At 44.4% G+C, this 14,055-nt stretch overlaps 1 protein-coding gene across 17 annotated transcripts in view; it reads left to right on the forward strand.

Annotated features, from left to right (window-relative positions):
* Positions 1 to 2,188: 2,188 nt before the first annotated feature.
* The window catches only part of LOC100380746 (eukaryotic translation initiation factor 4 gamma 1), a 58,328-nt gene continuing 46,461 nt past the window's right edge, over positions 2,189 to 14,055 (forward strand). For 2 of the 17 annotated variants that reach the window (XM_045714608.1, XM_045714611.1), the window contains exons 1-5: positions 2,194 to 2,620; positions 5,997 to 6,115; positions 6,664 to 6,750; positions 10,532 to 10,711; positions 11,006 to 11,105. In XM_045714608.1, coding sequence (XP_045570564.1) covers positions 6,041 to 6,115; positions 6,664 to 6,750; positions 10,532 to 10,711; positions 11,006 to 11,105 — 442 coding nt within the window. In that variant the 5' untranslated portion in view covers positions 2,194 to 2,620; positions 5,997 to 6,040. Of the gene's footprint in view, positions 2,621 to 5,996; positions 6,116 to 6,633; positions 6,751 to 8,906; positions 8,951 to 9,430; positions 9,464 to 10,209; positions 10,231 to 10,531; positions 10,712 to 11,005; positions 11,106 to 14,055 lie in introns of those variants that run through there. The other 15 variants (XM_045714595.1, XM_045714600.1, XM_045714597.1 and 12 more) reach the window with 15 other exon arrangements.

Here is a 14,055-nt window from a genome sequence, read left to right on the forward strand (position 1 = left end):
TTGCACTGAGATGCAGTGTCTTAGACCGCTGCGCCAGTCGGGAGCAAACGACAGAAGATAATCTGCATGTATCTAATCATAGACAAGTTGACTAACAAATACCCTACCAAAATGTCAGAAATTATAAGCAGAAACATAGGCCTATCTGAAAGCTTGTTAAAAAGTCAATCCGCCATCTTTGACTGTATAACGCATTTTCTATATTTTTGTTAGGGTCTGTTGCGGGCCTCACATGTTCACATAGTCGGGCGGTGGCAGATGAGTTATTGACATGTATAAAGGACATATCTGCATCTGAAGCGTCCCGTGTGGCTCAGTTGGTAGAGCATGATGTTTGCAACGCCAGGGTTGTGGGTTCGATTCCCACAGGGGACCAGTACGGGGGGGGAAATGTATGAAATGTATGCATTCCCTATTGTAAGTCGCTTTGGTTAAGAGTGTCTGCTGAATGACTAAAATGTAAATGAAGCTAAAACCTGTTCTCCTATTCCCCCCTCAGATTTGGAGAAGGCATGTACTTTCCATTCCTGCCAGCAGAACGAGTAGTGGAGCTCACCTTTGTGGCAAACACACACTCGCTCTCCCAACCCCTCAACGTTCAAGCAAGTGTCCCTCACGCAACCTAAGCAGTAGATGAAACTGAATTCAGTTGAGAATGTGTTTTGTAAAAATGAACAAAACATTAAAAAAAATATAGGACAAAACACACATCACGACAAGAGAGACAACACTACATAAAGAGAGACCTAAGACAACAACACGGCAAGGCAGCAACACATGACAACACAGCATGGTATCAACATAACAACAACATGGTAGCAACACAACATGGTAGCAGCACAAAACATGGTACAAACATTATTGGGCAAAGACAACAGCAGAAAGGGCAAGAAAGACAACAGCACAAAGGGCAAGAAGGTAGAGACAACAATACATCACGCAAAGCAGCCACAACTGTCAGTAAGAGTGTCCATGATTGAGTCATTGAATGAAGAGATTGAGATAAAACTGTCCAGTTTGAGTGTTTGTTGCAGCTTGTTCCAGTCGCTAGCTGCAGTGAACTGAAAAGAGGAGCGACACAGAGATGTGTGTGCTTTAGGGACTTTAAACAGAATGTGACTGGCAGAACGGGTGTTATATGTGGAGGATGAGGGCTGCAGTGGGGCTGTCAGATAGGGGGGAGTGAGGCCTAAGAGGGTTTTATAAATAAGCATCAACCAGTGGGTCTTGCGACGGGTATACAAAGATGACCAGTTTACAGAGGAGTATAGAGTGCAGTCCTTATAAGGAGCATTGGTGTCAAATCTGATGGCTGAATGGTAAATAACATCTAGCCGCTCGAGAGCACCCTTACCTACCAGTCTATAAATGATGTCTCCGTAATCTAGCATGGGTAGGATGGTCATCTGAATCAGGGTTAGTTTGGCAGCTGGGGTGAAAGAGGAGCTATTATGATAGAGGAAACCAAGTCTAGACTTAACTTTAGCCTGCAGCTTTGATATGTGCTGAGAGAAGGACAGTGCACCATCTAGCCATACTCCCAAGTACTTGTATGAGGTGACTACCTCAAGCTCTAAACTTTTATTTATTTTTATTTTACCTTTATTTAACTAGGCAAGTCAGTTAAGAACAAATTCTTATTTTCAATGAGGGCCTAGGAACAGTGGCCCTCAGAGGTAGTAATAACACCTGTGGGAAGATGGGCATTCTTCTTACCAAACCACATTACCTTTGTTTTGGAGGTGTTCAGAACAAGGTTAAGAGTAGAGAAAACTTTTGGACACAAAGCTTTGTTGTAGAGCATTTAACAAGAAAATCCGGTGAGTGGCCAGCTGAGTATAAGACTGTATCATCTGCATATAAATGGATGAGGGAGATTCCTACTGCCTGAGCTATGTTTTTGATGTAAATTGAGAAGAGCGTGGGGCCTAGGATCGAGCCTTGGGGTACTCCCTTGGTGACAGGCAGTGGCTGAGACAGCAGCGGAGGTTGTACTTATGCGGGACAGAGGAAGGGGTAGTCATTAAAAAAAAACATTATTTTTTCACACAGATTAAGTCCAATAAAATAATGTATACAACATCCATATGAAGTTCGTGTTTAAAAGTGCAAAATTTGGATTTTAGTTTCCACTGTCACGTGACGGAGGAGGCAGCATCAAATAATAATTTTCCCGGAAGTACCCATGCGTACCCGGGCACAGTCCTGCCGGCTCCAGCGGACGATAATGCATTGCACCATGGCCTCGCTGTAAACCGAACGAAACTCCCAGTATATTGTATTTTACCGGCAATCCGTTACCATCGGCGCCTTGATCATGGACCTCCGGTCCAGAGGCTTTTTTAGGAGGCATTGGAGTTGTCAATAGTAACCTTCAAGTGCGATATTAATACATTTTGTGCCCTGTCACTTTTGCACGTTCTGGGAATTTAAAGACGAAGTGACAGCACTCACCTAGCTAGCTGCTAAGTCAATAAAGGTACACTTTCCACTTGGAGGAGAGGACAAGAAACTACATTAGCTACAATTTTAAGTAATGGACAATAGGTTATAAAATACTGTCTTTCTTTCCATTGTTTATTCAAGTCTTCCCTCCGATCCCTCAGACACTTCATACCCGGTAAGAATATTGTGCTAAAGTTAGATACCTGCTATTACTCTGTGAAAGACTAACGCACGGATGAAGGCCCTGTTCTGTCAGTCCATTTTACAAGGTTTGCTAACTTGGCATCTTTCAGAAGAATAACTAGCTAGCTAATGTCAGCGGCTAGAAATAGTATTGGCTTTAACTGTGTTTCTTTTGTGCTCGTCAAAACGAGCCTAGTTAGTTAGTTAGTTAACCTTTGTATGAAATTGGGTTGGAACTACCCTCGAGCATTTCATTCTTGTAGTTAGTTAGCTAGCTAGCCAGCTCAGGTCTGTGTTGTAAGTTGGTGAACGTATTGTTGTTGTTAAATTAGCTAGCGAACTAACGCTAGTCTAGAATGTTAGCAAGGTAACTTAATGAGATTTTGCAAATCTTTCATCAGTTTGACAGTATACATCGAAACAAATTGTCTAGATTCACGGTTTACATCAAGGTGCCAATCTGGCAATTTACTCGCAACTAAGTTTATTTTTATCACACTGCTTTAAAATTGCTTGTTAACCTGCCCATAAATCTGTAGCCAAAGCAATTGTCATGCTGGGCTTTCTATGTGTGGCTTAGTCGGGCCTAGAATGAATACTCTTTGGAAGACTAGCATGGAAATTAACATGTGATTGAAAGTCTAACTATTTCAGTTGGGTACAAATAAAGTGATATTTAATATTACAATGTGGTGACATGTCACTGCAGAATTTCAGGTGGACTTAAGTTAGCTAACTAATTTACTGTAGCTAGTCAAGTTCACTCACTCAATACTATAGACACGTAGGCTACTACAGGCTAGCTAGTTAGTTAGCGGTGTGTGAAATCCACCATCAGTGGTCCTCCCCGGTATTGTTAGCACGCTAGAAGGCCTTGCTTGCAATTTGATCTACCAGTAACTAATGTAATACCTAATCTACCCAGAAAACGTATCATGTTAGTTATCATACGTTTATTTAATGGTCTTTCGTTTTATTTAGCGCCGAAAACAGAGTGGGCTAGCCATAGATGGGATAACATATGGAAGCTAACTATAGTGGCTAACACCGGCTGCTTTGCTAGCTAGCTAGCCATATGACACGTCTTCCTAATGGGAGATGTCCTCTTTAGACCATGTGCTATCAGGTTGACACTACATCTTTTCATGCTTGAATTAATGGCATGTCAAAAACACTGTCGGGAAATTGCTTAAACATCTTAAAGGCCGCAATATCCATGTACCCTGATTCCATGTTTGTCTACAACCCACATTCCTCTAATGTGAAAGTGGAGTATATTTTTTACATATTTAATAATTATTATTTTTTTGTTTTTTGTTGTTTGAAAGTGGAGTATATTGCTTCCCAGTAAAATTATAAATGTTATTTAAATTGTTTAGTTGTCATCTGATGTTATGTGGACATCTCTGAGGAATCTGAAACATTGTAACCAACACATGTCCACAATAGAGACAATCTGTTACAAGCAAATGGAGTGAACTTTGACCTGAAAGACATTCATACTAAATAACTATTGAGCGTAAATTAAAACAGTGAGTGAGATGTACCAGCTCAGGCTGGCGTGAACCTAATCCCCAATGATGCATGGAATGGATGCAGATAAGATATTTGAATTCCACAACCCAGGAGCAGTTTATTTTTTGCAATTTCTAATTCGCAGACGTGTGTCATGTCAAATTCAGCTCCCCATCACAATCCCCCCCAAATAGTCTCTTTCATTCTGAAAGGAAATGTTAGCTATTTCCTTGAGATGATGATAGTCATGTTTTTATTGGCACCATCTGCCAGGAGGATCAATAGATGGTTCAGCCAATGGCTTAACTATATGCTAGCAGCATACCACCCTGCATCCCACTACTGGCTTGCTTCTGAAGCTAAGCAGGGCTTGGTCCTGGTCAGTCCCTGGATGGGAGACCAGATGCTGCTGGAAGTGGTGTTGGAGGGCCAGTAGGAGGCACTCTTGCCTCTGGTCTAAAACATATCCCGCTGCCCTGTGTAGGGCGCTGCTGCCCTGTGTAGGGCGCTGCTGCCCTGTGTAGGGCGCTGCTGCCCTGTGTAGGGCGCTGCTGCCCTGTGTAGGGCGCTGCTGCCCTGTGTAGGGCGCTGCTGCCCTGTGTAGGGCGCTGCTGCCCTGTGTAGGGCGCTGCTGCCCTGTGTAGGGCGCTGCTGCCCTGTGTAGGGCGCTGCTGCCCTGTGTAGGGCGCTGCTGCCCTGTGTAGGGCGCTGCTGCCCTGTGTAGGGCGCTGCTGCCCTGTGTAGGGCGCTGCTGCCCTGTGTAGGGCGCTGCTGCCCTGTGTAGGGCGCTGCTGCCCTGTGTAGGGCGCTGCTGCCCTGTGTAGGGCGCTGCTGCCCTGTGTAGGGCGCTGCTGCCCTGTGTAGGGCGCTGCTGCCCTGTGTAGGGCGCTGCTGCCCTGTGTAGGGCGCTGCTGCCCTGTGTAGGGCGCTGCTGCCCTGTGTAGGGCGCTGCTGCCCTGTGTAGGGCGCTGCCTTTCGGATGGGATGATAAATGGGTGTCCTGACTCTCTGAGGTCACTAAAGATCCCATTGCACTTATTGTAAGAGTAGGGATGTTAACCCTGGTGTCCTGGTTAAATTCCCAATCTGACCCTCATACCATCACGGTCACCTAATCATCCCCAGCTTACAATTGGCTCATTCATCCCCCTCCTCTCCCTGTAACTATTTCCCAGGTCGTTTCTGTAAATCAGAATGTGTTCTCAGTCAACTTACCTGGTAAATTAAATAAATAAAATGTGTGTCTGTTGTGACTGGAGTGTAGCATAGTGGAACTGCCCCTGTAGTGATGTGGTAACTCCCATAAACCCAATGCACCCTCAGGAGTGAGTTGGTGTCTTTTTGTTTAAGGTCTAAATAGCGGTTTATGGGTATTTTGGAACTCGGCACAACAACATTGTGTCACTGGAATGGCATATTTAGACTCAACTTCTGGAAGCCCATGAAATGGTGTTCTAACACAAGGTCTAACCTATCTACCGTAATGTTTCCTACTTTGTAACACCAACTTGTGACCAGTGTCGGGTTATTTGGCACTAAGCCTTACTGCCATGACCTACTACAGCAGACAAACACTCAGGGTTTCTCATGAATATGTCATTGGGTACTGTAGCTTCGTGAGGGCAGCCGCAAGTTAACTTCTTAGGCGGTTGATACGGGGATTTCCCCAGTTGGCTTTCTGACCATTCTGCTCTTTCGCTCACTGGGCATGGTGTCCAGGTGATTATTGTGTGCCTAGCCTTGTCCAGCTGACCCAGTATCAATATGGAGAATAGAAATGTCTTGGAGGATTTTTTAAATTGATTTGCATATTTTTTTGCTCATTTTGGTAACAAACGCTTCCTCTTCCTCAGATCGGCTGGCAAGTCAGCGCCACCCTGATGCAGAACCACGTGAAATGAACAAACCACCGCAGCCTATAACGGGACCCACCTCTGTCCCACACCCCTCCCCCTCCCCTGGCCTGACACAGGTGAGAGCCACTGACAAGACCCAGCTCGCTCTGACAGATCAGAGTAGCGTTCATTAGGCAAAAAACATGAGATAATGTTTCGAAACCGGGAGATTGGGTTTTATTCACTAGACGAAGACTTTTGCTAAATGTTTTGCAACAGAAAATGTTCACTCCAAATGGAAAACGGTTTGCAAAAAAAAAATGCGTTTCTATTCCGATAGGTCCCGGCCCGCGTCACTTTGGTTCCGTTTGGTTCTTAGTGAATACAAAGATTAAACTGTTTACCATTTACTCTAGGAACAAAACAAAATAAAACAGGGAGGGGACCTACCTGCCTTTTGCACTGCTAAATGTTTTCCCTTGCAAAACGTTTTGCAACAGCCTAAATGTTTTGATACGGCCTGCGACTAATAAATACACCCCTGAACTTGTCCAATTAGGATGATCATTTTAGTTTTCCTTTCTGAAGCGTTTTGCTACATTGTATCCTACTGAACACAACCCATCTTTGGCAGCAAGTTAGCCGACTAATGTAGTTGTGTTTCTCTGCCTCCCCTCTCTCCCAGGCTGCCTATGCCTCTGGACAACCCACTTCTCTCGTCTTCGCCACCCAAACACCTCAACAAATGAATTCTGCACCGCAGCCACGACAGGTATTGCGCTCTATTTCTTCTGTTACTCAATCGCTCCTTTTATTTTCCGGTCTTTTGCCAACACTTTCAATGTCGACGCTTCTATGTATTGCTGAGTGTAAGACCCCGACTTCAATTCTTAAAGGTCCAATGCAGCTGTTTTTATCTAAATATCAAATGTTTTCTGGGTAACAATTAAGTACCTTACTATGATTGTTTCTTTATGCCGTTTTAATTGAAAACAAAAATAGCTTTTCTCAAGCAAGAATTTTGCTAGGACTGTCTGAGTGAGGGGCCTAATTGGACGAACTTAATGGGAGGGATATGTAACCTCTGAACTAGCTGTTATTGGCCAAGAGGTTTGAAACTCATTGTTATTGGTCTATGGAACCCTGACCTGTTCACCGGACGTGCTTGTTGCACCCTCGACAACTACTATGATTATTATTATTTGACCATGCTGGTCATTTATGAACATTTTAACATCTTGACCATGTTCTGTTATAATATCCACCCTGCACAGCCAGAAGAGGACTGGCCACCCCTCATAGCCTGGTTCCTCTCTAGGTTTCTTCCTAGGTTTTTGGCCTTTCTAGGGAGTTTTTCCTAGCCACCGTGCTTCTTTCACATGCATTGCTTGCTGTTTGGGGTTTTAGGCTGGGTTTCTGTACAGCACTTTGAGATATCAGCTGATGTACGAAGGGCTATATAAATAAATTTGATTTGATATTAACTTATACCGCCTTGTGACGTCGCCAGGCAGGCCAAAACTCCATCCCACCAAAACAGGCTGAAATTTCAGACGGTCTTTTCAAACAGCTCTTATACTAAAAGGTCATCATCATAATTTTCACAGTATTATTCCAACGGCAGTGTGGAAATGTACAGTACCAGTCAAAAGTTTGGACACACCTACTCATTCCAGGGTTTTTCTTTATTTTTGCTATTTTCTACATTGTAGAATAATAGTGAAGACATCAAAACTATGAAATAACACATGGAATCATGTAGTAACCAAAAGTGTTAAAAAAACAAAATATATTTGAGATTCTTCAAAGTTGCCACCCTTTGCCTTGATGACAGCTTTGCACACTCTTGGCATTTTCTCAACCAGCTTCATGAGGTAGTCACCTGGAATGCCTTTCAATTAACAGGTGTGCCTGAAGTTCATTTGTGGAATTTAATTCCTTTCTAATGATTTTGTGCCAATCAGTTGTGTTGTGACGTGACAAGGTAGGGGTGGTATACAGAAGATAGCCCTATTTGGTAAAAAGACCAAGTCCGTATTATGGCAAGAACAGCTCAAATAAGCAAAGAGAAACAACAGTCCATCATTACTTTAAGACATGGTCAGTCAATCTAGAACATTTCAAGAACTTTGAAAGTTTCTTCATGTGCAGTGGCAAATACTATCAAGCACTATGATGAAACTGGCTCTCATGAGGACCACCACAGGAAAGGAAGACCCAGAGTTACCTCTGCTGTAGAGGATAAGTTCGTTAGAGTTACCAGCCTCAGAAATCGGCAAATAATTGCACCTCAGATTTCAGCCCAAAGAAATGCTTGAGAGTTCAAGTAACAGACACATCTCAACATCAACTGTTGAGAGGAGACTGCATGAGTCAGGCCTTCATAGTCTAATTGCTGCAAAGAAACCACTACTAAAGGACACCAATAAGAAGAGACTTGCTTGGGCCAAGAAACACGAGCAATGGACATTAGACTGGTGGAAATCTGTCCTTTGGTCTGATGAGTCCAAATTTGATATTTTTGCTTCCAAACGCTGTGTCTTTGTGAGACGCAGAGTAAGTGAACGGATCATCTCTGCATGTGTGGTTTCCACTGTGAAGCATGGAGGTGGTGTGGGGGTGCTTTGCTGGTGACAGTGATTTATTTACAATTCAAGGCACAATTAACCAGCATGGCTACCACAGCATTCTGCAGTGATACGCCATCCTATCTGGTTTGAGCTTAGTGGGACTATCATTTGTTTTTCAACAGGACAATGACCCAAAACTCACCTCCAGGCTGTGTAAGGGCTATTTGACCAAGAAGGTGAGTGATGGAGTGCTGCATCAGATGACCTGGTCTCCACAATCACCCGACCTCTACCCAATTGAGATGGTTTGGGATGAGTTGGACTGCAGAGTGAAGGAAAAGCAGTCAACAAGTGCTCAGCATATGTGTGAACTCCTTCAAGATTGTTGGAAAAGCATTCCAGGTGACTACCTCATGACCTGGTTGAGAGAATGCCTAGAGTGTGCAAAGTTAAGGCAAAGGGTGGCTACTTTGAAGAATCTCAAATATAAAATATATTTGTTTAACACTTTTTTTGGTTACTACATGATTCCATATGTGTTATTTCATAGTTTTGATGTCTTTACTATTATTCTACAATGTAGAAAATAGTAAAAAAAAAAAAATGAAAAACCCCTTGTAGGTGTCCAAACTTTTGACTGCTACTCTATGTGTATATGTAACATACAAATCATGTTTTTGGCTGCACTGGGCCTTTTAACTCCAACTCTTGCTCAACTGTAACGCTTTGGTCCAACCTGTGTGTAACGGTCTTTCTGCTTAACCGCTTTGGTTTTGTGTGTGTGTGTGTGTGTGTGTGTGTTTTAAAAAAAAAAGTCTCTCTCACCACTCTCTGGCTACCAACCTTTGACCTCTTACTCTCTTTTTCTGTCCTCCCTCCCAGTTTGCCACCGGGCCCCGTGCTTTACACCAACAGGTACTAACTCCCCTTACCTTCCCCAAAATGGCTGCCGTCTCAATAGAACAGTAGTGCATTAATGCACATTTCACTTTAGAGAAGGATGAAGCTAAACAACCATTTTAGTTCTGACCAGATCCAGCTGTAACTACACCCAAAACCACCTGATTGAATGAAATGTATATATTTTTTATGAGTTAAGACCATGAGTAGTAGATTGCTAGAATCTGTCCCTCAGCCTTTTGTGGATCTCCGGGACCAGGGATTACCCCCAGTGAAGACGTCCAGGCTGGTAACCCCATAGGCTACCCATGGTAACACCTAATATGACACCACCCACAGTAGGGCAGTTCAGTAAAGGTACTAGGCACTGCAGCAGTATGGTCTGCCGGTTTTACATTTCACCTGTATATGTGTAAATTGGTTACCCCAATCAAGCAAAGTGCTGGCCAAACCTTTTGCTAGGCCTGCAAACAGAGGCTTGGATGAAACTAGAAGACGTATGCTAATCACTTGTGAATTTAAGTCTGTTACCCTCTAGCTTTATAGTTCTGCAATGTCTTCATATTTTCTGATGGTCAGCTGCATGTGAAAGACTGATGTTTTGCACTGCTAACTGTAACGTCTGAGTGATTTACTCTTGCTTCTTATATTCTCTCACATTCCTTCTGCTCTCTTTTATTACTCTCTTATCATCTTCCTATTTTTCTCTTGCCTTTCTGTCACCCCGCCCCCTTCTCTGCTTGTGTGTTGTCCGGCTGAAGGGTGGATACAGGGCACTGCAGGTAACAGCTTCTCTCTTCCTTCTCATCTGAGTGTATAGAACCTGAGGGCTGAATGCACAGCCACACAACGACAACCATGTCAATGACATAGAGTCGATATTGTAAAATTTGTAGGGTAGATGGGAGCTGTGATCAATGTTAAAATTGGATGGATGGATATAGCCCCCCCCCTTGGAGTCTCAACCTACCTCAACTATCTGACACTTTCAGTATGTGACATTTTAGCCCTGCGGTGCACGTGCACACACACACACAAATATACTGACAGCTTCTGTCCCTCCCTCCCCCCATTCTTCTCTAGCCTTACTATGCCAACAGGCCCACCATGGCCACCAGTGTCCCCCGGGTCCAGACCAGCAGCGGGCCTCGTCCGGTTGGTCCCACCCACATCTACCAGCCTGGCTCCCAGATGATGATGATCCCTGGTCAGCAGCTGTCCTTTGCTGGCTCCCCTCAGGGCTACTTCATCCCCCCTGGACAGGTACCACAGCTGGTCATCACGTTATGCTAACGGTCAACTTCACTAGAATAAATGGTTGCAAGTTTCCGGAATTTCTGAAAAACCTGGGAATTTTTGGAAAGTAAAAATTTGTACAAAAAAAAGTGCATCCCTAATTATCACACTGCTCATGCAGTATTCCAGCCGATAGTCTAAAGTCAAGAGGTAATGTTACATATTATTGGAGATATACCTAAACAGAGCAAACGGGGAGCTTGATCCCTTTAAGACAGGTAACTTGACACAGTTCTAAGTGTCCTCTCTGTCTCTCTGTAGTACCGGGCTCCCTACATGCCACCAAGTCCACAGTACCCTGTGACAAGTGGGACAGCAGGCTTCTACCCAGGCACCAGCCCGGCTGAATACCCCACCTATGGTAAGAGGCTCTTCTCTGCCAAGCACAACCACCATGACTGGAACCATAATCTTGATTAGAACCACAGGCATGACTAGATCAGCAGCTGGAACGCGAACCTCAACCTAGTATTGAACCGCAATGTCCGCTAGAACCACAACCATGGCTACACTAGATCCAAGCACAATCTTACCTAGGACCATAACTGTTAATACTACCAAAACCACATCCATGACAAGACCTGGGGCCACATGCACCCAGAGATATCTTAGTCGGTCGATTTTAGGGTCGCTCTTAGGGGTCGGTCGGTCGCTCTTATTGGTCAGTCAGTTGATCAAATCAAATATTGGTTGCATACACATATATTGCAGATGTTATTGCAGGTGCAGCAAAATGCGTATGTTTCTAGCTTCAACAGTGCAGTAATATCTAACAATACACATGAATCCCCCCCTCCCAAACAAATACATTAAGTAAAAACTTGCTGTGTGTGTGTGTGTGTGTGTGTGTGTGTGTGTGTGTGTGTGTACAGTGAATTTGGAAAGTATTCAGACCCCTTGACCTTTTCCACATTTTGTTACATTACAGCCTTATTCTAAAATGTATTTAAATACACATTCTAATCAATCTACACACAATAGCCCATAATGACACTGAGAAAACAGGTTTTTAGAAATGTTTGCAAATGTATTACAAATAAAAAATGGAAAGATGACATTTACATAAGTATTCAGACCCTTTACACAGTACTTTGTTGAAGCATCTTTGGCAGCAATTACAGCCACGAGTCTTCTTTGGTGTAACACTACAAGCATGGCACAGCTGTATTTGGGGAGTTTCTCTCATTCTTCTCTGCAGATCCTCTCAAGCTCTGTCAGGTTGGATGGGGAGTGTCGCTGCACAGCTATTTTCAGGTCTCTCCAGAGATGTTCGATCGGGTTCAAGTCTGGGCTCTGGCTGGGTCACTCAAGGACATTCAGAGATTTGTCCCGAAGCCACTCCTGCATTGTCTTGGCTGTGTGCTTAAGGTCGTTGTCCTGTTGGATGGTGAACCTTCGCCCCAGTCTGAAGTCCTGAGTGCTCTGGAGCAGGTTTTCATCAAGGATCTCTCTGTACTTTGCTCTGTTCATCTTTCCCTCGATCCTGAATAGTCTCCCACTCCCTGCCGCTGAAAAACATCCCCATAGCATGATGCTGCTACCACCATGCTTCACCGTAGGGATGGTGCCAGGTTTCCTCCAGACGTGACGATTGGCATTCCGGCCGAAGAGTAGGTTTCATCCGACGAGTGAATCTTGTTTCTCATGGTCAGAGTCCTTTAGGTGCCTTTTGGCAAACTCCAAGTGGACTGTCGTGCCTTTTACTGAGGAGTGGCTTCCGTCTGGCTACTCGACCATAAAGTCCTGATTGGTGGAGTGCTGCAGAGAGTGTTGTCCTTCTGGAAGGTTCTCCCATCTCCACAGTGGAACTCTGGAGCTCTGTCAGTGACCATCGGGTTCTTGGTCACCTCCCTGACCAAGGCCCTTCTCCCCCAATTGCTCAGTTTGGCCGGGTAGCCAGCTCTATGAAGAGTCTGGGCGGTTCCAAACTTCTTCCATTTAAGAATGATGGAAGTCACTGTGTTCTTGGGGACCTTCAATGATCCAGACATTTTTTGGTACCCTTCCCCAGATCTGTGCCTCGACACAATCCTGTCTCGGAGCTCTACGGACAATTCCTTCAACCTCATGGCTTGGTTTTTGCTCTGACATGCACTGTCAACTGTGGGACCTTGTATAGACAGGTGTGGGCCTTTCCAAATCATGTCCAATCAATTGAATTTACCACAGGTTGACTCCAATCAGGTTGTAGAGGCATCTCAAGGATGGTCATTGGACACAGGATGCACCTGAGCTCAATTTAGATTCTCATAGCAAAGGGTCTGAATGTAAATAAGGTATGTTTTATTTTTTATACATTTGCAAAAATCTGTAAACCTGTTTTAGATTTCTCATTATGGGGTATGTTGTGTAGATTATTGTGTCAAAACATTTTCAATCCATTTTAGAATAAGGCTGGAACGTAACAAAATGTGGAAAGGGGGCTGAATACTTTCCGAATGCACTGTATAATGGTGTGTATGGACAGTACATGAATAGAAAACCTATGTACTGCAGTAGTTTATATAGGATGAGCCTTGACTAGAATACAGTTATGAAGTGGGTAGAACAGTATGTAAACATTATTAAAGTGACCAGTGTTTATGTACACAATGCAGCAGTCTCTAAGGTGCAGCGTTGCTTACCAGGTGGTAGCCAGCTCTTACAGTTGGTCGGTCACATATTTTTTAATAATATATGAAATGTAGCAGACTCTTTTATCCGAAGTCACTTAGTCATGCGTGGATATATTTTACGTATGGGTGGTCCTGAGAATCGAACCCACGACTCTGGCGTTACAATTGCCATGCTCTACCCACTGAGCCACAAAGGACCACTAGTTGATCTTACAATTGCTCTTGTAGTTGCTCTTACGGTTGGCCAGTCAGGTGGTCTTACGGTTGGCCAGTCAGGTGGTCTTACGGTTGGCCAGTCAGGTGGTCTTACGGTTGGCCAGTCAGGTGGTCTTACGGTTGGCCAGTCAGGTGGTCTTACGGTTGGCCAGTCAGGTGGTCTTACGGTTGGCCAGTCAGGTGGTCTTACGGTTGGCCAGTCAGGTGGTCTTACGGTTGGCCAGTCAGGTGGTCTTACGGTTGGCCAGTCAGGTGGTCTTACGGTTGGCCAGTCAGGTGGTCTTATGGTTGGCCAGTCAGGTGGTCTTACGGTTGGCCAGTCAGGTGGTCTTACGGTTGGCCAGTCTGGTGGTCTTACGGTTGGCCAGTCAGGTGGTCTTACGGTTGGCCAGTCAGGTGGTCTTACGGTTGGCCAGTCAGGTGGTCTTATGGTTGGCCAGTCAGGTGGTCTTAAGGTTGGTTCATTGCTGCGTGGCCTGG

This window comes from Salmo salar, chromosome ssa03, assembly GCF_905237065.1.
Source record: "Salmo salar chromosome ssa03, Ssal_v3.1, whole genome shotgun sequence".
Taxonomy (NCBI): Eukaryota; Metazoa; Chordata; class Actinopteri; order Salmoniformes; family Salmonidae; genus Salmo; species Salmo salar.